Source organism: Urocitellus parryii, chromosome 2 (genome assembly GCF_045843805.1).
Source record: "Urocitellus parryii isolate mUroPar1 chromosome 2, mUroPar1.hap1, whole genome shotgun sequence".
Lineage (NCBI taxonomy): Eukaryota > Metazoa > Chordata > Mammalia > Rodentia > Sciuridae > Urocitellus > Urocitellus parryii.
In genome coordinates this window covers 184351043-184378700 of record NC_135532.1, presented here as the reverse complement: position 1 = coordinate 184378700, position 27658 = coordinate 184351043, and the positions used below count along the sequence as shown (strand labels likewise).

General features: G+C 42.0%; 1 protein-coding gene across 3 annotated transcripts; it reads right to left on the bottom strand.

Moving 5' to 3' along the window:
• Positions 1–1029: 1029 nt before the first annotated feature.
• On the bottom strand, positions 1030–27592 carry Liph (lipase H). 3 transcript variants are annotated; one of them, XM_026389409.2, is made up of 9 exons: positions 27233–27592; positions 25367–25475; positions 20977–21078; positions 18478–18567; positions 13476–13640; positions 11905–12000; positions 10191–10302; positions 2198–2371; positions 1030–1117 (listed from the first exon to the last, which is right to left on the bottom strand). In XM_026389409.2, exons 1-9 carry the CDS (start codon positions 27518–27520, stop codon positions 1030–1032), a joined length of 1224 nt encoding a protein of 407 aa, XP_026245194.2. In that variant the 5' UTR covers positions 27521–27592. The 3 variants fall into 3 exon arrangements, with proteins under 3 accessions (XP_026245194.2, XP_077651146.1, XP_077651147.1); XM_077795020.1 differs by lacking the exon at positions 18478–18567; XM_077795021.1 differs by lacking the exon at positions 20977–21078.
• Positions 27593–27658: the final 66 nt, after the last annotated feature.

The following is a 27658-nucleotide window of genomic DNA, read 5'->3' as shown; positions in this document are numbered from 1 at the left end:
CCCCAGCACTGCCAAAACAAACATACAAACAACCTAAACCGGAAAAGAAGGGTAGCCAGGCTGGGGCTGGGGCTCAGAGGTAGAGCGCTCGCCTAGCACATGTGAAGCACTGGGTTTGATCCTCAGCGCCACATAAAAATAAAATAAAGATATTGTATCCACCTATAACTAAAAAAATAAATATATAAAAAAAGAGAAGGGTTGCCTATAAAATGATCCTTCTCCATCTTAGGTGAAAAACAAGCCCTTTCCTCCCCTACTGGTCCCCTGTCCCAGGGGTGTGAGACTGCTGCTTCCTCCCTAGTCCCAGCACTGCCCTCAGGCTACCAGCCCATCTCTACCTCCTTTGCACCAGCATCACTTCAGAGGGGGTGGGACAGGGGTATGTGGCTTTCTTGCTGTATTGATAAGGAGGGGCCACCCCTATCAAAGGATATGATCAAAGGATACGAGCTAAGCCACTTTAAAATAAATAACAACATATTCACATTCATGACACCTTCACAGATGTGGTACCCAGAGGATTTCAGAGAACCCTTCATAGACTTGTCTTCCACACCCACACAGCAGCCCTGAGAGGTAGGTCAGTTTTGTTCCCTTCTGCGTGATGGGTTCTGCGCAGAATTCGGCACAGGGAACAGAAAGTCCACAGTGAGGTCTCCAGCCCCCCACCTAGCCTTAAGATGAGTACCCGAAGCCCTGAGGAACAAGGAGCCTGTGTGATGGGCAGCAGAATCGACAGGTCGGAACAAACAGGCCCCAGGATGCAGCCAGACAAAGCACTGGGCTGTCAGAAGGCTGGCTATTTCTGACTTGCCCTAGTTAGGGCCACCCTTCCCAGGATCGTTTTATAATCACAAGGTCGTTTGACGTTCTGCAATGTGACATCTGTAGGACGCTGCTGAAAATAACCTTGGTTTTTTTCATGCTTTTTGAGCTTTGAGGAAAAGCTCAGGTGAAGCTTTAAAAGAGGCCGTAGATGCAGCTTTCCTGACATCGCTGCTGCCCACGTGTCCACGGCAGCAGCAGTTACATTTGCAACTTGGGGCAGAGAATAGGTTTGAAGACTGTCTGGACATTTTCCATCAGGACAAGATCATACCGACATAACTGGGGCCTGGGAAAACACGACAGAAATACCCTTGTCAATAAAATCATAGCAATACCACGTTCTTGTCAAGTCAATTGCATTATATCCTTAGGATATAAAATTATGCAGCAGATGTTTCTAATGGAATCGGAAAAACGCTTCATCCACAGCCAGAAAGCAGAACATAAAATGTTATCCCCATCTGACTTCAACTAGGTTTAAAGCAATGATAGAAATAACCAAAACTGTTAACAGCGGTTACCTCTGAATGACATTAGGAGTGATCTTTTTCTGCTTCCTAACACTTTCTGTACTTTCCAGATTTTATAAAATGGGCATGTTATCTCTTTGAAAATTAGGAAAGTACAAAAAAAATCCCACCATTTTAAGATATAATGACTATTCTCTTAGAGGAAATTTGTATTAAATATTTTAGGGTGTCCTTAACCTTCAAGAAAAAGTTACTGGTTACATCATTTCCTGTCTCTTTTTCCGCCCACAGATTAAAAGTTAAGACCATATGGTAGAGTGGTATTTATCACAAAACATACAAATATAGCCCTGTACTTAAAAAAAAAAAAATCCTCTCTCTCTCTTTATGCACATGCATTCACTTTTTCTGAACCCGTTGATAATAGGTTGTTTGCTCCTCAATATTTCTTAACACTTCTGTGTGTATTTTCTAAGAATAAGGAGATTCTCAATGCATTTATCAAATTTAACAAACATAACATTGACATTGTCAAAGGGAAAAAAATCCAATTTTTCTTTAACCTTATATATATTCATCTCTGTTTTCTCAGTCTGCTGAATGATACAAAATTTCTTTTCTACAACAAACTGTCAACTACAAGGAACACGGGTGGTTAGGGAGGAAATTATGTAACTCTAAGCATATAACACCATTATTTCCTTGGGTTACTGGGCCATTTATCTTTAAGCACATGCCAGTATAAATTTCTTGGATTACTGAGCAACTTGTTTCAAATGGAGACTATTTTTGGAAAACCCCTAACTCCCCTCCCTGTGAATGAAGAAGTTCCATTAAAATATCTGAAGAAGCCGAGGATCCAATAAAATCTTTGGTAAACCTTGCCTGAGGCTCACCTCTCTGGATGGACAAGGGACCTCAACCTAATTCGGAGGATCCTGAGCTTGTACTTAGGACCTATTACAGATCCTGTAGAGAACACCAAGGAAATTGTTGCCACTTTGTCCAGATCTTGATTAAATCTTGCAAGCAGGCTCACTTGATGATATTTCTGAAATGTGGCTGGTTCACTGGAAAGAAGAAATAACATTTAGAAATGAGTATAGATGACTAAGGAGAGAAAGCAGCTCTGCAGCCTGCAAATCATTGGTACACAGGCTACTACTTGGCCCCATTTCCTGCACTTGCTGAATTTCATGTCCACCAAGTCCAGGCAACTGCCTAAGTGAATCTACTTACCCCAAAGTGACATCAGAGAAGAATGCTATTTACTGTGCACCAAGCAGTGTGCTCCTGTCTTTATTTATTTATTTACTTATTTTGGGGGGTACCAGGGATTGAACCCAGAGGAGTTAACTACTGAGCCACATCCCAGGACCCCCCCCCTTTTTTTTTAGAAAGAGAGAGAATTTTAATATTTATTTTTTAGTTCTCGGCGGACACAACATCTTTGTTGGTATGTGGTGCTGAGGATCGAACCGGACCGCACGCATGCCAGGCGAGCACGCTACCGCTTGAGCCACATCCCCAGCCCCACCTGGACCCCTTTTTCTAAAAATTATTTTTTTAGTTGTAGATGGACACAATGTCTTTATTTATTTATTTTTATGTGGTGCTGAGGCTCGAACCCAATGCTTCACATATGTGAGGTAAGCGCTCTCCCACGGAGCTACAATCCTTGCCCTCCCTAGTCCTTTTTAAAAATTTTTTATTTAGAAAAAGGGTCTTTCTGAGTTGCTTAGGGCCTCACTAAATTGCTGAAGCTGGTTTTGAACTCTCAATGCCTCAGCCTCCCGAGCCGCTGGGATTACAGGTGTGCGAAACTGCACCCAGCTGGTGTCCTCATCTTTTGACACATCTCTCCAATCCCTGAAACATTCTGCAAGGTGGGTATTTTTTTTTCCTATTTTACAAACAGGGCAAAAGCTGCTTGAAGAGCTTAAGTTCCCCACAGGACAGGGGTTACGAACTCAACTCCAAGTTCAAAGTTATGGTCTTTCCATTAAACTGCATTGCTAGAGACACACGGAGATTTCCAGCCAAACTGGACACTAACAGAGAAGTTATCCTTAAGCACGTTTTTTTTTTTTTAGTCCTGTCTCTCAAGATGAACCTTAGGCTAAATCTGTGTTCTAGTATGTTCCTCAAGTGTGTGAAGATGTTTTCTATACATGGAACCCCAGAGGTCCCAAGAGAAATCACTGGGGAGGTTCAGCACAGTCCTTGTCCCACTGCAGAGCTGGAAGAGGAGGTCACAGAGAGCTGAGGAGTCTCCTAGACTCAGGAACAATGGGCTCACATCAGAAATGATTCTTAATTTGGAGGGTTAGTGATGTAAGCAGGTATCTGTCATCCCAGCCCTAATGGAATCAAGTCTGAGTCTTGAAATACAGAAGGTACCCAGATATACTGGGGGGCATGGGGCATTGAATCCCAGGGTGCATGACCCCTGAGCCACATAGTTGCTTAGAGCCTCACTTAGTTGCTGAGGCTGGCTTAGAACTTGCAATCCTCCTGCCTCAGCTTCCCAAGCAGCTGTGATTACAGGTGTGCACTACCACTTTCAGCCCAGATTTTGGTTCCTAAATACCATCTCCACTAAAAGAAACCAGGGTTTCCTGGAGAAAGAGTTGACTCCCAGGCTGGGGCAGGGAAAGTGCAAGGTGATCCTAAGACAGTCTGTGTGCCCAAAAGGAAGGAAGTGCTTCAGAGAATGATGAAAACATTCCATAGGTATAGAATCACTTCACACCCATTAGGACGACAGGTGTTGGTGAGGATGTGGAGAAATTGGAACCCTGGTGCAGTACCAGTGGGACCAGAAAATGATGCAATAGTCATGGGAAATGGGATGACAGCATGTCAAAAATAGAATTACCACATGGGCCAGACATTCCACTTTAAATATCCAAAATAATTCAAAGCAGGCACAAGCATCCATCAATAATTGAATGGGTAAACAAAACATGGTCGATACATATAATGGAATCATATGCAGCCTTAAAAATGAAGGAAATTCTGTCACATGCTACAATATCAATGAACCTTGAGGATACTATACTAAGTGAAATAAGCCAGTCACAAAAAGACAAACACTGTATTGATTCCTCTTGTGTGAGCTATCTACTATTGTCCAATTCATAGAAAGAGAAATAATAGTGTTTACTAGGGGCTTGGAAGAGTAAGGAAAGGGGAGTTGTTAATGAGTACAAAATTACTGCTTTGCAAAATGAAAAAAAATCTAGAGATCTGTCTCATGACAACATGAATACACTAACTACTGAACGGTACACCAAAAATTGATTAAAATGATAAACTTGGCCAGGTACAATGGCACACACCTATAATCCCAGCTACTTGGGAGGCCAAGACAGGAGGATCACAAGTTCAATGCCAACCTCAGCTACTTAGTAAGATTGTCTCAAAACAAAGCATAAAAAGGGCTGGGGATAGAGATGCAAAGATGGTTTAATATATGCAAATCAATAAATGTAATTCATCATATAAATAGAACTATGAACAAAAATCACTTGATCATCTAAATAGATGCAGAGAAAGCTTTTGAGAAAATTCAACACCCATTCATGATAAAAACATTGAAAAAACTAGAAATAGTAGGAACCTACCTCAACACCATAAATCACACACACACACACACACACACACACACACACACACACACACGTCAATTTCGTAGTAAATGGGGGGAAAAATGAAAGTGTTTCCTTTAAAATCTGGAACAAGACAAGATGTCCACTCTTTCCACTTATATTAATATAGTACTAAAAATTCTAGCCAGAGCAATTAGGCAAGAGAAAAAAATAAAAGTAACAAAAATAGAAAATGAAGAAGTCAAATTATCCCTGTTTGCAGATGATACAATCCTATACCTAGAAGATCCAAAACACTCCACCAAAAGACTGCTAGAGCTAATAAACAATTCAGCAAAGTAGTAGGTTACAAAATCAACATACAAAAATCAATAGCTGAGCTGGGCACAGTGGCGCATGCCTGTAATTCCAGCATTCGGGAAGTTGAGACAGGAGGATCCCAAGTTCAAATCCAGCCTCAGCAACAGCAAGGCACTAAGCACCTCAGTGAGGCCCTGTCTAAGTAAAATACAAAATAGGGCTGGGATGCGGCTCAGTGGCCAAGTGTGCTGAGTTCAACCTCTGGTACCAAATAAATAAATAAATAAATGGCTGGGACGTAGATCAGTGGTAGAGCACTTGCCTAGCACATGTGAGGCACTGGGTTCTGCTGGGGTTACCAGCACCCCGACAGAGCAGATTTCTGCTTTGAGGGAAAATAAAAAGTCTGAAAATAATAAGAAACAGAAGATAATAGACAGAAAATAGTTTTTTAAAAGCTGGGTGCCTGGTGGGTCTTCCAGCCCTGATAGGAACAGGAACTGAACAAAGAAGAAGGTCCAAATTTTTTATTTAAGGGAAATACATCAAAAGGTTTCACTGTGGCAAGCTTCTTGAGGAAAACAGGATAAAGATGTGAAAAGCAACTTGTTTGGAGCAAGGGAGGTTACACTCACCACCACCACCCCGCCCCCCACCCCAGGGGCTGCATTTGAACATAGGGCTGTGAGCTAAGGTACATGTCAGCTGTAATCTGAACAATCGGCAACAGGTAGATTCACACCAGGAGTTCTCAGAAAAGCAACCTCCACACACACAGCCCACCCCACACCCTCCACACCCCCACTCTCCACCCACCCCCTGCCACCTTGTAATGGCTCAAATGAACCTGTAATTCATACATGGCTTCCAACACTCAGCACCACATAGATAAATAAAAGCATTGAGTCCACCTACAACTAAAAATAATTTTTTTAAAAAAAAATCAATAGCTTTCTTATATATCAACAATGAATCTGCTGAGAAAGAAGTCGGGGAGGGGGGGAATCCCATTCACAATAGCTAAAAAAAAAAAAAAAAAGGAATAAATCTAACCAATGAGGTGAAAGACCTCTACAATGAAAACTATAGAACACTGAAGAAAGAAATTGAAAAAGATCTTAGAAGATGGAAAGACCTCCCACGCTCATGGATAGGCAGAATTAATACTGTTAAATGGCCATGCTACCAATACTAGAAGCAATACACAGATTCAATGCAATCCCCATCAAAACACCAATAATATTGTTCACAGAACTAGAAAATACAGTCTTAAAATTCATTTGGAACAATAAAAGACCCAGAACAGTCAAAGCAAGTCTAAGTCAAAAAAGCAATGCTGGAGGTATCACAGTATCTGACTTTAAATTACACTACAGAGCTATAGTAACAAAAACTGTATTTCACTGGCATAGAAAGAGACACATAGACCTATGGCACAGAATGGAAGACACAGAGACAACCCCACACATCTACAGTCAGCTGGTCCTTGAAAAAGGTGCCAAAAACATACAATGGAGAAAAGACAGCCTCTTTAATAAGTGGTGCTGGGAAAACTGGTTATCCATCTGTAGAACAATGAAACTAGACCCCTATCTATCACCCTACACAAAAAGCCAACTCAAAATGAATCAAAGACCTAGGAATTATACTAGAAACTAGGCAACTCCTAGAAGAAAATATATAGTCAGCACTCCAATGTGTAGGCATGGACAATGAATGACTTTCTCAATAGGACCCCTAAAGCTTAGGGAATAATGACAAGAGTTAATAAATGGGATGGAATCAGATTAAAAAACTTTTTCACAGGAAAGGAAAACAAGAATATGAAGAGTGAACTTACCGAGTGGGAGAAAAATCTTTGCTAGCTACACTTCTGACAGAGGATTAATATCTAAAATACATAAAGAACTCAAAAAAATGTAACACCAAAAAAACCAAATTAATAAATGGGAAAATGAAGGCAATAGACACTTCACAAAAGAAATATAAATGGCCTACAAGTATATGAAAAAAATGTTCAACATCATTAGCAGGGAAATGCAAATCAAAACTGTACTGAGGCCCGGCTCAGTGGCAGACGCCTGTGATCCCAGCGGCTCGGGAGGCTGAGATGGGAGGATCTCGAGTTTGAAGCCAGCCTCAGCAACAGCAAGGTTCAAAGCAAATTAGTGAGGACCCTGTCTCTAAATAAAGTAGAAAATAGGGCTGGGGATGTGGCTTAGTGGTTAAGTGTCTCTGAGTGCAATCCCCAGTACCACCCCCCTAAAAAAACTACACTGAGATTTCATCTCATACCAGTCAGAATGGTAGTCATCAAGAATACAAACAATAGGGGCTGGGGATGTGGCTCAAGCGGTAGCGTGCTTTCCTGGCATGTGTGCAGCCCGGGTTCGATCCTCAGCACCACATACAAACAAAGATGTTGTGTCCACCAAAAACTAAAATATTAAAAAATTCTCTCTCTCTCTCTCTAAAAAAAAAAGAATACAAACAATAATAAATGCTGGAGAGGATGTGGAGAAAATAGAACACTTTACACTGTTGGTGGTATTGTAAAGTAATACAACCACTAGGAGATTCCTCAAAGGACTAGACATGGAACCACCATATGACCCAGCTATACCACTCCTTGGTATTTATCTTGAAGAATTAAAGTCATCATACCATAGTGATACATGCAGACCTCTGTCATAAAGAAAAATGAAATAATGTAATTTCAGGAAAATGGATGGAACTTGAAACCATTATGTTAAGGGAAATCAGCCAAAGACAGAAGGTCAAGGGTCATATGTTTTCTCTCATATAAAGCCAGAGAAGAAAAAGGAAAAGAAAGATGAGAGGTGATCTCATGAAAATAAAAGGAGATTAGTAGAGGAAAAGGACTAAGGGGTGAGAGGAGGGAAATAAGGAGGAAATCTCTGTGGAGGATATTTGCCAAATTATATTGCTATATTGTGTATGTATACTAATATGTAACAACAAATCCCACCATTATGTACAACTGTGTGCCAATAAAAAAGACAAAAAAGTTCACATGTCCTTAAAAACAAAAACAAACAATAGGCTGGGGATGTGGCTCAGTGGCAAAGTGTCCCTGGGTTCAATCCCTAGTACCAAAACCAAACCAAAACAACAAAAAAAAAAAGATGGTAAAGTTTATGTTATTTGTGTTATGCATCTTTACCACAATAAAAAAAATTAGACAAAAATAAGTGCTGGCAAGTGTGTGAAGAAATTGGATCCTTATACATGGCTAGTGGAGATGTGAAATAGGACAACTGTTTTGGAACACAGTCTGACAGTTCTTCAAAATACTAAACATAGAGTTAGAACATGGTTATAGAAGTAATAGATTTTTTTAAAGTGCTAATTATTTCAAAACTTTAAAAAATTAGACACACCATCATAGAAAACTGAAGACTAAAGAGAACTTTAAAAAAAAAAAAAACAGTTATAGAGTCTCACTATCCAAATAACAATATAATATTTTGGCAAGTTTCTTTTTTATTACTTTTACATGGTAGAGCTAATTTAAATCTTTATATAATTCTATATTCTACATTTTTTTTACTTGGCATATTATAAGCTTTCATGTAATACATATCATAAAACTTCAATATATGAATAATATTCTATTACATGAGAATATTTAATAATTTCCCCATTGCTGAATTTTAAGGGTGTCTTTGACTTTTTTACTGCAAATTATATTTTGAGTTTCAAAAACATATATATGTACATGTTATATTTATGTCATATACATTTCTACTTGTATAGCTCATAAAAGGATAGGCATATGTATGTGGTGGGTGCCTTTGGACTTTGGAGGTGGGCCTATTGGGGGGAGTGGGTGAGAACTTGTACTTTTATGTGGCATACCCCTTTATGTTTTTTATTTGTGTGTTTTTGTTTTTTAGTACTGTGAATTACCCAGCTGTGATTTATCACTGAGCTATATTGTTATGGTTTAGAAATGAGGTATCCCCCAAAAGCTCATGTATGAGACAATGCAAGAATATTCACAGGTGAAGTGATTAGATCATGAGAGTCCTATCCTATGGATTAACTGGGTGATAACTGTAGCCACACAGAGTATGGCTGGAAGAAGTAGGACACTGGGGATGTGGCTTTTGAGGTTATATTTTTTCTCTGGTGAGCAGAACTCTCCTGCTTCCTGGCTGCTGCATCCTGAGCTACCTTCCTCCACCATGCCCTTCCAACATGAATTTCTGCCTCATCTTGGGCCCCAAACTATGGCGCTGGCCTATGGTGGACTGAACCTCTGAAACCATGAGCCAAAATAAACTTTTCCTTCTTTAAGTTGTTCTCTTTTAGGTCTTTTTGTCACAGCAATGCAAAACTGACTAAAACATACATCCCCAGCCCTCTTCAGTTTTTGAGACAGGGTTTCAATAAGTTGCTGAGGGCCTTGCTAAGTTGCTGAGGCTTGCCTCAAACTTATCAGCCTCCTGCCTCAGCCTCCAGAGTCAATTGGATTATAGGTGTCCACCACCATTCCTGGCCATTTATAGTTTTAAAATGGATTATTTTATATTGAAAAATCATTATTGTATATACCTATGGGGTACAATGTAAGGTTTTGATACATGTATATAAAATGTGGAATGATTAAATCATTGTAGTTATTTGAACCTTTATAGTAAGCAAGAAAAACTTTTGTAATTAAATGTTCAACCAGAGGAAGAATTAGAAGAGAAAAAGGGATTGTGGCAGGAAAGGAAGAAGGTAAAGGAGGGAAGGAGGAAGAAAGGAAGGAAGAAATCACTTGTGCCAATACATTTGTAGAGAGCCTGAGAGATCAAGAGCAGGGAAAGCAAGTAAACAACATGTCCCCTTATATTTTTGGCAGGACAAGGGAAAGCACAGACCTATAAATAAGAAAGTAGGTATATCTGGGATTTAATTTCTCAAGCCAAGAAGAAAATAGCAAATGGCAAACTATTGCAGCTCAACTTACTGATCGATTTTAGATTCTGTGGTATTTCCATCTCTGTCTCTTAATTTGATTGTAATAGACCCTCTTCTGATGTTCTTGTTCCAAGATATAATGTCCACAAAGTAATGATACACTGCAGAACAGGGAGAGAACATAATAAGAGAGAGGTAGCCCCAAATGCTTCCCTGGAGGGCCGACTCCTGAAAGCCCAACATCCCTAATAATTGAGTTTCCTTTTCTCTTCCTCTGAAGTTTCTCTGAAAAGATCTGGGGCAATATTTTCTATTGTTCTTTTTTTCTTCTCTTTGGCAAAAATGGCATGAGTGACATCAGAGTTCACTGGGACCCAGTCACCATGGTCAGGCATCCCAGGTTCCCACCAAATGGACTAAGGTCTCCTGGCTTATGGCTACATGTGATTGGTTCACTTCCATCCAGCCCATCTTATGCTAAAATGATCAAGTTGCCACTTGGAGACACTCCATGGCCAACAAGGTCTTCCATAATTTGAGTCATGTCCACTTCCTACCTGGTACACCTTGAAGTCTCCTTCCTACCTCTGCATGCCACCCATACCTCCTGCACTACCAAGCTCTCTCTTGCTCTTTTTATAATCCCTGAAGTAAATCTTATAGGCACGCAATAATTCCTCCTGAATAAATGATACACAATGCATTCTTCCTTACTATTTGCTCTTCAAGGTCAAGTATGTTTGGGGAAGATAGGGATCTCTACGTGACAGGCAGATTTGCTCTTTCTTGGTCAGACTTGCAAGGAAAGTGAAAGAGATTCGGGAAGATGATGGTTCCATGAAGATAAGGCCAGCTCTGGAATGTCCTTTCATGGCCCTTATTGCTCAGGGGATTGCCCCGTAGAGACCAGGCAGATGCCCAACCCTGGGCTACCATGTATGGCTCCAAAGAAAGAGGGAAACCCAGGGATATGCTAGTCATTTAGGACAGTTGCTCCCAAGAAAAGTGATAAGGAGTAAAAGATTGCAAGGAAGGCCTGGCATGGGGGCACATGCCCGTGTTACCGGTGGCTGGAGACTGAGGCAGGAGGATCACAAGTTCAAAGCCAGCTTCAGCAATTTAGCTAGGTCCTTAGCAACTTAGACCCTGTCCCAAATTTTTAAAAAAGGGGGATCTGGGGATGTGGCTCAGCTCAGTGGTTGAGCACAACAACAATAAAAGAAAAAAGATTGCAAGAAACGCATACATCTTCCCAGGCAAATCCTGACGGCACACAGAGCATTTAATCAACTGCTATCCTAATGAGCTTCCATCTGTAATACTCAACCTCTTGATGTCTTGAATTTCTCATGTTGCTGTAGAGCTAGGACTGACCCGTAAGATGTGCCTGCCACCTTAGTTTTCCTAGCCCCAATGTCCATCATGTCTCTTCAGGAATCAAGTGATTTCCTGGAAGATCTTAGTGGTTACTATGGCCACTGGTGATGCTAGCAACACTGATTTATTGATGTTGTAATCCTAATAGCCCAGAAGATAGGCATTATTATCTCCACTTAGCCAACAGGACCCTGAGATCCACAGAGGTTAGAAGACCTGACCAAGGTCTCACAGCTATTATGTGATAGAATCAGGATTCTACCTAGGCCCTTCCAGCTTCAAACTCCAAGCTTTACCACGTCCTTCATTTGCCAAGAAGCAGCCAGGAAGCTGAGACTCAACCTCCCCACAATAAAAGGGTCAGTCAAACACTGTTCACCACTCACTGCAGAATGGCTCCTTCTCAGCTGTGTCAAAGAACGCCTTAGTCATCGGAGGATCTTTCTGCTTTAAGTAGTCTTTCCAATTGTCAGCATAATAGCCTATAAAACAAGTTGGAAAAGCGTAACGTGAACACGGGTTACATAAACATGAAAGCGGCAAAGGGTGAGCACACTGAGACACCTGCAGCCACCACAGTGACAACCTGCCAGCGCCATGTGAGCACTGCAGGGTCCAGGACAGTGTCACCCCAGTGACCACCATTCTTGCCAGTTGTCTCCATCCCTAAGAGCTGGGGTGCAGAAGGACCCTACCATGGCTTTGACCTCTTTACTGGCTCTCAGTTAACCTGGTAGGGGGACGGGGAGCAGCACACAGTTTTGGACTAAAAATAGGACTAATGTTTTACAGTAATACATTCATTTTCTACATTAAAACAGATTTAGGTTTAGACCTAAAATAGCATCATTATTGCAAAGCAAGGTGCTTTTTTATTTTCCATTTTTGGGGGGTTGGCAGTTCTTGAAATAGAACCCAGGGCTTCATGCATGCTAAGCACATGCTCTACCACTGAGCTGCGCCCCCAGACCCTGGGCTTTCTTGAAAAACGTTTTATTATTACAGAATGTTGTACAGAATGTGGGCTTGCCAGATAACTATGTCACCAAGCAGGTGAATGTCTCCCTTTATATCTATGTCTGCAGGAGACAAGGTCGGGTACTGTTCTACGACCTCTTTCTTTCCTCTGTCTTCACTGCCAGAAAATGGCCTCCAGACTCTGACTTAATTGATAGGGAATAGGACACAGACACCGGTATTAAATATATATATTTAATTTTCCTTTTAGGAAAAATCAGAAAATCCTCATGGATTTCAAAATTTTAACCACCTAGGATATTTCCACCAACCCCTAACAAATATCCAAGCAGTACCCATGGCATCTTTGAGCCCACCCCAGCCCTGTATACCCACAAGAGCCAGAGGATGGAGTGAGGGCATCCCCCACCCCAAACCCCGTAGTGGAATTGAACTAGGGCACTCTACCACTAAGCTACATCTCCAGCTCTTTTTACACCTTATTTTGAGGCAGGCTTTCACTAAGTTGCCTAGTCTGGTCTTGAACTTTTAATCTCCTGTTTCAGTCTCCCAAGTAGTTGGGATTGCAGATATGATCCACCATGCCCAGCTGACAGTAAGGGCATTTATGGACACTAGTTAAAAGGGACCACTCAGCTATGTCATCTGGCAGAAGGTCTCTGTCTCACTGTGGAGGGTCCACAGTGAGAGGTCGTGTGCACAGAGAGGGTGTTCCAGCCCTCGCAGGAGCAGGCTGTGCTCTGGATAGGCTGGGCTACCTGCTGGGTGGAATCCTACACAGATTGCTCTTCTACCAATTTTTGTAATTAGGAGACTAGAAAGTTGGCTCAAAAAAGCTGCCTAGACTGTTTTATGGGTTTTTAAAATTGTTGTTGTTTTTAGAAAACAATTTTGGAGCCATTTTTAGATAGCAAAATGGTTCTGGGATTTGTACCAAAAATTTGTACCAAAGCAGAGGGGGAAACCGCTTTGGACCTACCCAGGACGGGACAGGACTGCTCTGGTGTGCCGCAGCTGGTGCACTTGCCGTTCCTGTAGTCCCTGTAGGAGTCACAGGGATAGGCGGTGATCTCACAGTCCTCTCTCAGGGAAGCCAGGTACAGGTACACGGACCTCTGGTGGTCACACTTGAAATACTTTATTCCTTAGTTGGAAAGGGAGTGATTCAAGGGTAGAGCAGTAGAAGCATTTAAAAGAAGAACATCACATGCTTTACACACACAATTTCTCATCTCCTGCATGGCTCTGAAAGCTCCAATGTACTTGATCCCATTCAGTCCTTACAAAAAGCCATACATAAGGATTCATGCTGGCAGGTGGCAGAAGAAAAGATGACATTAAATTAAGGTTGTGACAGGAGTTAAAGCAAATATACTTTAATTAAATATCGTAGGGCCAGGGGTATAGCTTGGAGTAGCTAGAACAGGTGCCTACCATTTGTGAGGCCCTGGGTCTCCTCCCCAGCACACAGAAAACAAACAAAAACAAAAACAAAAAAATAATGTCACTGTTAAATACATCCATTAGATTTCATCACATACAGTCTTTTATCTCGAATAACTTGACTCTGCTTCTCCCAAAATAAGCATTCTTGCATATTTCATTTACTATTGTAGCTTTAAATCTTAGAACAGTGCCAGGCACATGGAAAATTAATACCAAATATTTGGAAGTGCAATCTCCAGCAGGTTCTGCTACACACTGAACCCCCTCTGTCTATTTTTTTTTTCTTTCAGTGTTGGGGATATCCATAGCCTCACGCATGCTAGATAAGAGCTCTACCACTGAGCTACACACCCAGCCCTTCTGAGTAGCTGGGACTATAGATGCAGACCACCCCATCCAGCCTTCTGCCTCATTTCTGCTCAAGGCTTTAACTAAAAGTCTGGTTGTTATGGGTTCCCTCATCTGCTCCAGGTAAGTCCTAATAATCCCAATGACTGCAAAGTCAAAAGCAAGAGAGTAGTTTTGATCACTGCCACATTTTTCATTATGTCAAAAGCAACTGGGCCAGGCTGGGGTTGTGGTTCAGTGGCAGAGCACTTGCCTGGCACATGGAAGGTACTGGGTTTGATTCTCAACACCACATAAAAATAAATAAATAAATAAATAAAGGTATTGTATTTTTAAAAAATCATTTAAAAATTGCACATGTGTGTATTCCTTGAATAAATTTCTTTATGTTAAAATAAATAAATAAATAAATATAAATAAATATTTTTTTTAAAAAAAGCAACAGGTCCTGGCAGTGGACAAAGACCAGACAGGTAAGTAAAGTATCCCAACTTTGTTTCAAATATTTTAAAGCCAGGAACCTATAAATTTTTATAATCACTGTAATAAAACAAAATCAGAAATACTATGGTGGGTAATAATAGCCTAGGTTCTTTATATAATATGTTTCTAGCTCTCACAATCTTGTAAGGGAGGCAATATTAGTGTCATTTTATAGATAGGAAAGCTGAGGCACAGAGAACCTACTAACAAAGGCAGAGTTGGAATTCTGCCACCTGTGGTCTATGGGGCTCTCAGATCTATCTGTTGCACTACTACTAAAGTTCTCAAAATACCGTCTCAGACCAGCTGTGTAAGCATCACCTGGGAATTTATTAGAAATGGACATTATTAGTACTTTCCCCTGAGAGGCTTGCAGCTGTCTGCAGTCTGTGGTTTGGTTTGGTTTGATTTGGTTTGTTGCTGGGACTGAACACAAGATCTTGCACGTGCCAATGTGATCTGTGTTTTAACAAGCTTTCTACATGATTCTGATACATGCTGAAGTTTGAGAACCACTGCTGTGCTGCAGAATAGAAGAGGCTGGGAGTCTACACGGCAGGGCAGAGGGGACGAGGGTGGGGGATGGCACACAGTCTTACATCTTAATCAAGGACTGAGCCTGAGGTTTACTAAGACATTGTAGTTCTTGATGACACATTAGCTGGACCACAGGATGAATTTACCTTCTATCTTATCAAAAACCCAACGGCAGGGTTTTTTTTTTTGAGAAATCACTCTGCATGGTGAGCCTGCAATGCTCACAACCATAACAGAGGGCCAAGGAACAGGATCAGCTGATATAAAAGGACAGAAGGGAATCAAGAGTTATCTGAGGAGGGCTGGGGGTGTAACTCAGTAGTAGAGCACTTGACTAGCATGCAGGAGGCCCTGGGTTCAATTACCTGCACGCATGTCACACACTTCAAACACACACCCCTCTGAGGAGGAAGATCACATAAGAAAATGGATGAGCCTGGGCTGTAAATCCTCCCACAAGCATCTCCTCCCTGAAATTGACCTCAACTTTAAGTGGGCACCAAAGGGCAGCAGCTTCATGGAAGTGGGTCACTCAAGAGTGAAGTCTTCCTAAACAGGTCTGGGCTGTTGGGTGGAGCAGAGTCCAGGGTGGATAAAAGTCAATTAGATCAGAATCTACCCCTTCCACTTTCATGGTGAATTCTGAACTTGGAAATATAGATAAAATATTTAAGGAAAAAAAGGGAGAGTGAAATGAAAATCAGATGACCCAGCCTGAGGGGAGGTACTTTCAGAGAGCCCTCAAAAGAGTGACCATGGAAAGACCAGCCAGACGACATCACCCGATGACACAGAAGCAAGAAGGGGAGAGTTTTAGTGCGGGCTTAATGGAACCGGAAGACATTAGGTAGTAATTGGTAGGGGAAGCTCCCAAGGAGGGTCAGCAGAGGAGAGCATGTTGGAAAGGGAGGGGGATGCCTCTACCCTGGGTCAGGAGGGAACATGAGGGTGAACACTGGCCGTGTGAACTCAGATGAAGATAGATAAAATGGCTCTCTCAGGTGGGACGAAAGTCCAATCTAGCTCACCTCTAAGAGGTCTGGGGGTACACAGGGCATTCACCATAGCAGCCAAGTGGCAGGGATCTGTGGCCAATGCAAGAATGAAGTGGGAGGGGCTAAATGATAGGAGTGGGCACTAGAAGTCATAAACGGACAAGAAGGACTCAAGTTAGCTCCCAGGGGGTGCCAGGGGGTGCCAGGTGGTGAGACAGGAGGTTGAGGAGACACAGAGATGGGTGTCAAAAGAACTAGAGATAATGAATTACTGATGTCACTCAAAACAGAGGCTTAATTCCACAAAAGGGCAATCAGTGTGGGTAAGGATCTGAAGAGGAAACAGTAACCCCATGAAAAAAGGAGCTGTGGTTGCCAGTGGTTTGGAGAGGCACTGGCTACTGCATCAGATCAGAGCATTTTCTATTCCTCCAGGGTTCACTTGTGCCCATACAACAAATCAGTGAGGAACAGAGACATCAACTGGGGTAAGAAGGAAGAAACATGGGGCTGGCACGGGCCAAGCTGGACTGGAGTCAAACCTGACAAGCCAACATTTATTGTTTTGTTCCTGGAACTTCCTTTTGCAGAAACAATGGAGTTGGGCTGGGGATGTAGCTCAGTGGTAGAGCGGGTTCAGTCCCCTGAACCAAAAGAGAAAAAAGTCATGGAAAAACAGTGGAGTTGATAACAATATGGGGGATGTCCTGTACCAGCAAAGCACATATTCTTTGGCTGTTTGTGGATATGGTTACACTATCTCACAGGATGCAATTTGAACCTCACTATGGTACAACATGGGTATCCCTGAGTGTGCCATTTCAGCCGGATCACTTTCAAACACTATGTCAATCAGCTGGGGCCATAGACAACTACCTTTTCATGCCAAGACCATCCTTTTTCTAGAATCATTTCCATAGTTGTTTGACTTTCTCTAGCAGTGACGAAATATATAGTTAGAGCACTAAGGGGTTGGACTTTAAAATCTATCCTCCACCTCACTTTCTTTTTTAAGTTGTAGATGGACACAATACCATTTATTTCTTTGTTTGTTTACTTATTTTTATGTGGTGCTGAGGATCAAACCCAGTACCTCACACATGATAGGCAAGTGCTCCACCACTGAGCTACAACCCCAGACCCTCACTTATTTTTTATTTGTTCTTTTTCGTTATACTTGACAGTAGAATTTATTTTTTACACAATACCTTTACTTTTATTTATTTATTTTTTATGTGGTGCTAAGGATCGAACGCAGTGACTCACACATGCTAGGCAAGTGCTCCACCACTGAGCTACAACCCCAGCCCAGTAGAGTATATTTTGACATATCTATACAAATACAGAGTCTATCTATTATAGTCTATCCTATTCTAATTAGGATTCCAGTCTTGTGGTTGTATATGATGCAGAGATTCACTGTGGTATATTTACATATGTACATAGGTGATATCAGATTCATTCCACTGTCTTTCCTATTTCTGTCCCCCTCTCCCTTCCCTTCATTCCCCTTTGTCTAATCTGCTGAACTTCTATTCTTCCCCTCCTCCCACCTTGTTGTGTGTTAGCAACCACATATCAGAGAGTACATTTGACCTTTGGTTGTTTGGGATTGGCTTATTTCGCTTAGCACAATAGTCTCAAGATTTATCCATTTTTGGGGGCTGGGGATGTGGCTCAAGTGGTAGCGCGCTCGCCTGGTATGCGTGCGGCCCGGGTTCGATCCTCCAGCACCACATACAAACAAGGATGTTGTGTCTGCCAATAACTAATAAATAAATAAATAAATATAAAAAAAAGATTTATCCATTTTTTGGCAAATGTCATAAAGTCATTCTTTTTTATGGTCAATATTCCATTGTGTATATAAACCACATTTTCTGTATCCATTCATCTGTTGAAGGGCACCTAGGTTGGTTCTATAGCTTAACTATGGTGAATTGAGCTTCTATAAACATTGATCCCCCACCTCACTTTTAATGTTGCCCTTCAACTCCCTATTTTTTTGTTTTGAGGAGCTAAGTTTGCAATTTATAATTTATATTTAAACCACTGCTATCTTCTCAGAAAAATTTGTTTTCTATTCAAAACTACTCCGTGAAGATAATCAGATTTTTTTAAATTGTGCTTTTCAATCCACTGTTTTACAGAATATAAAGTACCTGCACTTACCTCCAAATATCGTTTGGGGGCAACCAGGTTGATCCAATCCTCCATTTGGATAGAAGTCTATGTTTCCTAGCGGTTCCTTGTAGCCCAGTGCTAAAAGAGAACACACTATGCTTTCACACTGCTTTAACTCATTCACCTCTCATAGCTCATTTGCCTGCCAGACATAGGCAGGATTTGGATCATTATTGTTGTTGTTATATAATTATTGGTAGGGCTGGGGATGTGACTCAAGCGGTAGCGTGCTCGCCTGGCATTCGTGCGGCCCGGGTTCGATCCTCAGCACCACATACCAACAAAGATGCTGTACCCGCCGATAACTAAATAATAAATATTAAAATTCTCTCTCTCTCTCTTTAAAAAAACAAAGAAAGATATAATTATTGGTATACTTATTTAAATGTTTTTCCCAAAGTTACCAACCCAGTTAGTTAGTTGGAAAGCAGGAAGTAAATTCCACTATCATCCATTCCATTATTAAGTGATTGAGCAAATGGTAATGGAATTTAATTCCACTATTTCTAAAAACATAGGGATTTTGGTTACTCATTCACAGCAATCATATATTTTTTTCCTTACATTTGGCTGGGACCCTCCAATTGTCATGAGCTTTCTGAGCCTCGAATTTGCACTGTACAAATCTTTAATGAATAAGAAACAGGAAAAATTAATTTTTACTTAGGAGGCAAAATTTCTTGAAATTTAGGATCGGGGACAGTAGAAAGTTTAAAAACAATACTAGATAATGAGGTCCTGAAAAATTACAGATTTAATAACTGCTTATTTTCTTTAATCATGTACCCTAAAATAATCAGTTAAATGCTTGATTAAGATATTACTGGGGTTGGGGTTAGAGTGCTTGGCTAGTATGAGGGAGGCCCTGGGTTCTATTCCCAGCACCACTACCAAAAACCAAAAACCCCAAACAAAACCTATTGAAGATTATTGATAATCTGAACGTGGTGGCTCACACCTGTCATCCCAGAACCTGAGGCAGGGGAAATGCTAAAATCAGGAGTTCAAGATCAGCCTGGGCAACAGAGTGAAATCCCTGTCTCAAATAAATGAATGTAAGATTTTAGATCTATACATACACGTGTAATATGCACAGATATACATAGTGCATCATGGTATTAATCATAGTTATTATAGAGTGAGAACCTGCATGTCTCTGTGGGTATGACAGCGGATGTTTTAAAGAACTTCCTTTCAATGTTCACATGTCTGCACAGTGGCCACTGGTAAATTCATATGAAATAACGATAGAGGCTCAGAAGACTTAAGAAATTAACATGACATCACTAGAAAGAACGGAATCCTGGGATCTGAGGCCACATCTGCCTAATTGCAAAACTTATACTCTTTCCTTCAAACTCCATGTTCCAAGAATAAAAAGTGAATTGCCTTATTTCACTGGGCATCCAAATGGCACTGCAGTACTGCACTTAAGTAATACCTTACAAACTCCACAATAACAATGCAGCTGCTTTACCAAGAGGTTTCTTTTAAGTCAAACAACTGTTGAATACCACACTAAATGCCCAGGAGAGAGGGTCAGGGGTTGGTTTGTTTTGTGGTGCTGGGGATCAAATTCAGGACCTTGTGCATCCTAGTGCAAGCTGCACTATCACTGAGCTGCATCTCCAGCCCCGGGTCAAGGTGATGGCATTATAAAGAAGATAATGTTTAAATGACCACTTCTCTCTGTCCTTCTCAAACATGTACTCCACTTCCTCCCCCAGACATCTGTGTTTAGTAGACACCCATCCTTGAACATCACCCCAACCTCCGTGGCATATGCCAACAATCCCATGATGCAAAATCAGCATCTTGAAAGATAGAAATGGCCTAAAAGATTCATAGACAGCTGGGAGCTGTTGGTGGGAGGATTGCTCTGTGTGGAGAGACACACACCTGAACTCACCTTTCAGCTTAAGGAAATAATGAGAAGTAACCAACACACCCAGGAAATTATGCATCCAAACCCAGTTGCATATATGGAAACACTGTCCACGTGGTATGTAAATTGGCCTGACTGTGATTGGGCACAATGGTATATTTAAGATAAAAGACCCTGGGAAGGCCAGGCACAGTGGCTCATGCCTGTAATCCCAGCAGCTGGGGAGGCTAAGGCAGGAGGATTGCAAGTTCAAAGCCAGCCTTGGCGATGGCAAGGCCCTAAGCTATTCAGTGAGAGCCTTTCTCTATATAAAATACAAAATAGGGATGGGGGTATGGCTCAGTGGTTCAATCCCTGGTACCCGCACCCCCACCAAAAAAAGGGGAAAAAAAGACCACGGGAAAATCATCCCCACTGCAGCACGGACCCAGGGGCCTGGCTACACCAGCTACCTCTTCCTTTCAATGTTTCTGCAGATTTGGAACCTGCCTGGTAGGAAAAAGGCAGCTGGAGAAACCTGCTCTGCCCCTGCATGACAATCTGCCCCAGGGGGATTCTGTGGGTCTGGGGGGGCCACTAACCCACCAAGACAGGAATGTTACCATCAGTGTCGGAGTGGATGACATCAACGAACTGCGCATCGCTGGGATCTAATCTGTCCTGGGGGGGCCTCCCGTTGAATAAAGGGCCCGCAGGATCGAGACCTGGAAGGAAAACAGAGTGGCTTGGCAGCCCCATGCCATGAGTCACTGGCACTGTGCCTCTGATGCCTCCCAGGGAGGATGGTTCACAGGCTGCAGGCTCCCCTCCGGTGGGTGGGCGAGCACTCACATTCCCATCCTGCTTTGTCAGGACTCCTTTCCACAGCCCTGCAGCTATTTCCCACAGTAGAGATGGTTACCCTGACCATAGCCCTGTGAACCGTACCCCGACTTCAGAAGGAAGCACAGCCCAGGCAGAGCTCCCCACACAAGGGGGCAGTGGCGGGGATACACTGGCTCCTCAGGGAAAAAAGCACCCCAGGGTGCATAAAAGAGAAAAACTAAATGCTATATCTTATTTTATCTCATTTTTGGTGATCCAGAAACCCCATTCAGTCCTTCCTTCTTGTTATTAATAAAACTCCTTTATAGCTTCACTGGTATTCATATCCCAGCTCGTTAATTTGCATTGCAAACCTGCCAGAGAAGCAGGGCAGCTATTTTATAGATGAATGAACTGAGGTTTGGGGAGATCAAGCATCTTGAGGCGAGCCCTGCCTCTCGGGGCAACCTCCTCTGGGTGTTGAGCTCTTGGTTTCACCACACAGAGCTGAGCAAGCTCAACAGGAAAGGGCAAAGCTCACTGGCCAAGCCAGGTATCAAAGAGGTTGCCAGTCCCTGTAGATACCGCAGATATCACCCACTCCATAAGTGCCTGGACTCAATTCTTGCCAATATTAATGTTAACATTAACATCTTGTCAATATTAGCTGGGCGTTGCTCACATCACTGTGAAATAACTCGAAACATAGGGGAGCAGCCCCTATGATATTGTAACCACAAAATAAAAACTTAAAAAAAAAAAATCCAGAGGCTCAAAAAGGCACTTATTAGAGCCCTATGTAAAGTGAAGATCTCAAGGACATCTCCCTTGAAGCTTTAACCTGTGAATATCGCTTTTTAAAATTTTTGTTTTGGGTGCTAAGGTTTGAACCTAGAACCTTGAACACGCTAAGTTTCTGCTCTACTACTGAGCTATACCCCTAGTCCCTACAAATGTCATTTTAGATGACATCTCCTATCCCCTGTGTTACATATAAAATCCAACTTGAGCCTCTTTCCTTTAACTCTCCTGGTTCTAGCTCCAATCTCTCCATTTCTCCTCTCCCAATGCACTTCTGCTTCCTGGAGCCATTTATTTATCTACCCTCTTTTCTTATCTTCCCCCTCCCAGCCTTTCTTCCTCTTCTGTCCACTCCCAACTGAAACTGGTGTGGGAGGAGATGGGCAAACACCCAGTCCATATGTTGTTTTCAATACAACACAGCCTTAGAAAGAATGTGTCCCCCACCAGGAAGCTCCTCCTCCCTCCTCACATCAGACAGCACTACTTCCTGTCTAAGACAATGAAGAATGAATGAGAGCCCCAGTTTATAGCAACCTCCAGGTCACTGGCAGAGAAAACATCTAGAACAGGGCAATTTTGAGAGTGTGAGGGCACTGTTCATAATCACACCAGGACAAGAGGTACAAACCAGGACTGTCACAAAAAACTTGGACTTATAATATCCATAGTGATATGCCATAGCAAGTGATCAGTTGACAATGTCAGTCAAAAAATTGACCAAAAATATGCAGGCTCACCAGGCATGGTGGCTCACACCTGAAAACCTAGCAACTCGGGAGACTGAGGAAGAAGAGTTACAAGTTCAAAGCCAGCCTCAGCAATTTAGTGAGGCCCTAAGCAACTGAGCAAGACCCTGTCTCAAAATGAAAAATAAAAAGGGCTGGAGATGTGGCTCAGTGGTTAAGAATCCCTGGCCAATCCCCTGCACTTAAAAACAAAGCAAAAAACAAAAAACAAGAACCCTGCACATGGTATGAACAGACAGACATAAAGCACCACCAAAACAAAAACACATTTTATTTCATGCAAAATATTGTCATGTCCATGTCACCAGTAAAAGACTTAATATTCTCTATATTCTGTGTTTTTTGTTATTATTCTTCTCAGTCTTCTAAAGCTAATGTGTATTTCACACAACAGATTTCAGTTTGCACTGACCACATTTCAAGTACTTGGTGGTCATATGGGACTAGAGGTTACTCTATAGTTTCTCCAAGTGTGGAGCTCAGACCATCTATATTTTCTGGTTAAAAATACAGATTCCTGGGCTGGGATTGTAGCTCAGTGGTAGAGCGCTTGCCTAGCATGTGTGAGGCACTGAGTTCAATTCTCAACACCACATATAAATAAATAATAATAAAGGACCATCAAATATATATATATGAAACAAAAATACAGACTCCTGCCTCCAACTCAGGCCACCCCCATTGGCATTTTCTCCAGCACCCCAAGGCAAGTTTCATGCAAACTTACAGTCAAGTTTGAGAATCAAATTTAAAAGTATTCATAAATGATCCAGGTACTTGAAATGTTTGCAACTCATTCACCATCCATCATCTTCTCTTGGAGAAGTTAAAGATAGGGGATGGGGATGTAGCTCAGTGGTAGAGTGTTTGGCTTGCAATGAAAGGAAAAACCAAGAGATATTCGTGGAGAGAGGCAAAAAGAGGGGCAGAAGAAAGAAAGAAATTGAAAACACAGCATCAAGCAGCCATCAAGACCATCAAGATAAGTAACAGACAGAGCCATCTGATCCATGGGAGTAAGATGTGAATTGTGTCCTTAGGTTACAGGTTCCATTCCCACCCTGCAACCCAGTGAGCCCACCCAGGCAAGGCCGAGGAAGAGGAGTAGGGAGGGGAAATGCTTTCTGCCTCAGCTGCTCTTGGGGAAGATGGAAACTAACCTTGGGATTCAGAGAATATGGAGGTTGAAAAGGGAGCTGTGGATGATCAGCTGAGTCCAGGCTACGGGGCAGGGTCACATGGGCCCAGAGTGAAAGGAAGGCTGGCCTGGGAATTTCCATGGTCAGAGACATCACCTGTTGTAATTCACTTTCAAAGTAATTGTGGGAACTGATTGGCTGGGAGGCTTAGGGGTGCACCTGACTTGCAGATGGTGGGCTGCAGAACAAATGTTGTTCATCTCCACCCAGACTCTGTGCTCAATTGATGTCATGTTGGTAGCTTGAGATCAGTCGTGGTGGGAGTTTTAGACCCCAGAAAATCAGCAATTGCTACAAATCAGGACTTGCTTATCAGCCTGTCCCTTTTTCTATTCCTTTCCCCTCTCTTCCTCTTTCTTTATTTCTTTCTTTCCTTCCTTCCTCTCTCCTCCGCCTCTTTTTCTCTCTCTCTTTTTAATTCCCACAAATTCAAACTCAAGCCATCTGACCTTTTTACAGGAGGAAAAATTTTAAAGACAACTTGCTTTCCAAAAATAGTAACAATACATTTTCAAACTAAAAAAACAATTTGCTTCCCCAAGAAAGCAGATTAAACAAGATGAGGAATCCTGAACCTTCAGATTAAAGCGAAATTTAAACAAATAACCAGAACAAACAATGTGACCTAAAATACATAGCTAGAATTGATGCCAGTCAATGTGGGATGTGCATGTATGGGAGAAAGAGAAAAAGAGATAAAGAGAGAGGGAGATAAACAGATAGGGACAGAGACAGAGAGATGGACACCGAGTCACAGGGATAGAAGTGACTTGCCCAGGGCAAGAGTTGGGGCTGTAGCTCAGTGGTAAAGCACCCCAGTACCTCAAAAGAATGGGAGAGGTCAAGGTCTTGGAAATAGAGAGCCACCCTTACCCTCAGCCCTTTGTGAATAGCTGTGGAAAGTTACTAAGCTCTAGGTAAGAGATCCCAGCAAGGGAGTCTTTGTTTGGGGTTTAACCTGCTGCATTTCTGAGTGTTTTCATTCAGTGTTTGCTGGAAAACTGATATTTACAGAGTCAGGCTCAGCCATCAAAATTCCGATATCATTTTCCTACCATGAGACTACTTCTGGGGACCGAGATGTACTAGGTATATAGTTCCACATTCTAGATTAAATGAAAGGAAGAAGACTCTTTTCAGGTCAAATAGATTAAATTCCCACAGGACATTGCAGTTTTCCTAGGTATAAAAGAAATTAAGTCACCACCCATCTTATCTGTGGCATACAATTTGTAAAGTGCTTTACATATATTTAATTAAATAATAACCTGAGGTTAACATTATTATGGTTTATCTTTTGCAGAAAGGAGTCCTTGCTTAGAGAGGTTAGATAATTGGAAGAGCTGGCTTCAAACCCGAGGACTAGGACTGCCTGTGTAATATCCCCCCCAGTGACCACCTGGCCCAAGCTATACCCCACAGACCCACAGGAGTCTTACCTGTAATTCTCCCCAACTGCCCATCATACATTTCTCCAACAAATCCAGATATGTGGGCTCCTAGACTTACTCCAATCATATAAATGTTGTCAAGAGAAGCTCCTTCTGCCTGGAATTCCAATAAGCCCATAGTTACAAATTGTGAGGAGTCAAAGAATTGACTACATATGGAGAAATTTCCTACCTATTGACTTTGGAGAAATATTTCTAAGTGTCTTACATCTATTGTCTCATTTAAATGTCACAAGACCCCCACAATATAAATACTATTCTTTTCATTATGCGAAGAATCTGAGGCCCACTGAAATCGTGGTAGAGGTCGGGAAATTGAGAGCATAGTAAAGCAGGATTCAAACCCACCAGCCCAATCCTAAACTTGTACCTTACCCTTTGTGTCATGGTGAGTCCACTCACACTGTTTGTTTTTTGTTTTGTTTGTACTGAGGATTAAAGCCAAGGGCCCTTAACCACTGAGCCACATTCCCAGCCCTTTTTATTATTTTTTTTATTTTGAGACAGAGTGAGGTTAGCTTTGAACTTGCAATCCTCCTGCCTCAGCCTCCCAAGTTGTTGGGATTACCACCTGACTCCCACTCATGCTTCTGCTAGAAACTAAGTGGACACATCTTTAGCTGTAGATGGACACAGTACGTTGTTTGTTTTATTTATTTATTTTTATGTGGTGCGAGAATCGAACCCAGTGCCTCACACGTGCTAGGCAAGCACTTTGCCACTGAGCCCCAGCCCCAGCCCCAGCCCTAAGTAGACTGGGGAGAGGGATGACAGTACAATTTGATGAACACCCTTATCTTCATCCTGGCCCAGAGAATGAAGTCACCTTGGAGAGGGAAGGAAACAAGGGAAAAACCTGGAGAGGTGGACCACACTACCCATAGGCTACTGGGACAGCTTGTCCTGAATCATTCAAATATTCTCCTCCCTAGACGGTGGTTTAGGTGGGGGGCTTGGATAATACTCATGTCACCTATCTTCCTGATTTCATGCCACTTGTCATTGTTGCTGTTGTTAAAAGGAACAATGCATGAGGTGGGTCACTAAATAAATTTAATATCTGATAAGTCTTCTAGAAACATTAATTATCTCATCAGATCAGTTTTGGATAGCTGGGTCACTAAAGCTCTGGCACTTCTAGCAGAAAGAACAGCTACCAAAGTTGAAGCTCTAGATGTTTAAACCGGGAAGCTCCTAGACAGACCGCCTCTGACCCGTAAGACACTTTTATATGAACTAGAAAAAGAGCTGAGCATAATGGTATATGCCCTATAAAACCAGTGGCTCAAGAAGTTGAGGCAGGAAGATCACAAATTTTGAGACCAGTCTGGGAAACTTAGTGAGACACTGTCTCAAAATTAAGGGGGGAAAAAAAGTCTGGGGATATAGCTCAGTGGGAGAGCATCCCTGGTATCAAAAAAACTAAATTAAAATTTTAAAAGGCTAGGGATGTAAATCAGGGGTAGAGCACTTACTAAGTATGCACAAGGCCTTAGACACAATGCCCAGTGTCAAAATGAGAAAGAGAAAGAAAGCTTCCCCTTGCTATGATACTTCATTGTCATATGTGGGGAAATTATCATAGTAAACATGATAAATATGTAAATCTACAACATCTACAATGACAGTGCTGCTCCCTTACATCAGTGTCCTGTGCGGTACACAACCTGTACCACCAAACCTGTGGACCTTACTTAGGGTCCCTCTCTATACCTCCCTGTGCCTTATTTAGATTTGCAGAATTATACAAAATTGACCCCCTTTTCATTGAAGATATATCTCTTGGCTTTAAATCTCCAGGTAATTAGTCAGTTTCAATTTGACCACAAATCATACAAGAGAAGTCTTTCTTACCAACATCTGATCGATAAATTCCTTCAAGATGATGGCTACTTTTTTGGTCTTATTAGCGGCGTGGGTGTATATGACAGTTGTAGCTCCTCGATTCCAATCAACAACAACCACGTTCATGTGTTCTGCAGAGAGCAAAGCCTCTACTAAGTCTCCCATCCAAACTGGAGCGGAACCTGTTGGCCGGAATCCATGAATAATGAAGGTGGTTTTCTTGGTCACATTCAGGTTCCCCAAAGTTGTTGAGTTGATGATTTGTGCGCAGGTCTGGTTTCTCTTCGTATAGAGCATCAGCCTCACCTGCAGCCCAGTACCCACCACCGCACTGTGAAAGCTCAGTCTGGTGAATGAAGGGCATGTTTCAGCTGCATCTGAAAATAAAAATTAAATGGCATCATGACACCAAGGCTGCAAGAGGGTGCTGTCCCT

Bases quoted from the DNA above. Each gene is read 5' to 3' on its own strand.
- Liph (XM_026389409.2), bottom strand. From the start codon at position 27,520: ATGCTCTATACGAAGAGAAACCAGACCTGCGCACAAATCATCAACTCA. The intron at 18,568-20,976 runs GTAACATTCCTG...GTTCTCTTTTAG, and splicing joins CATCCACTCCGACACTGATG to CACTGGGCTACAAGGAACCG. The intron at 1,118-2,197 runs GTGAGCCTCAGG...GTGTTTTCCCAG, and splicing joins TCCCTTGTCCATCCAGAGAG to GCCCCAGTTATGTCGGTATG.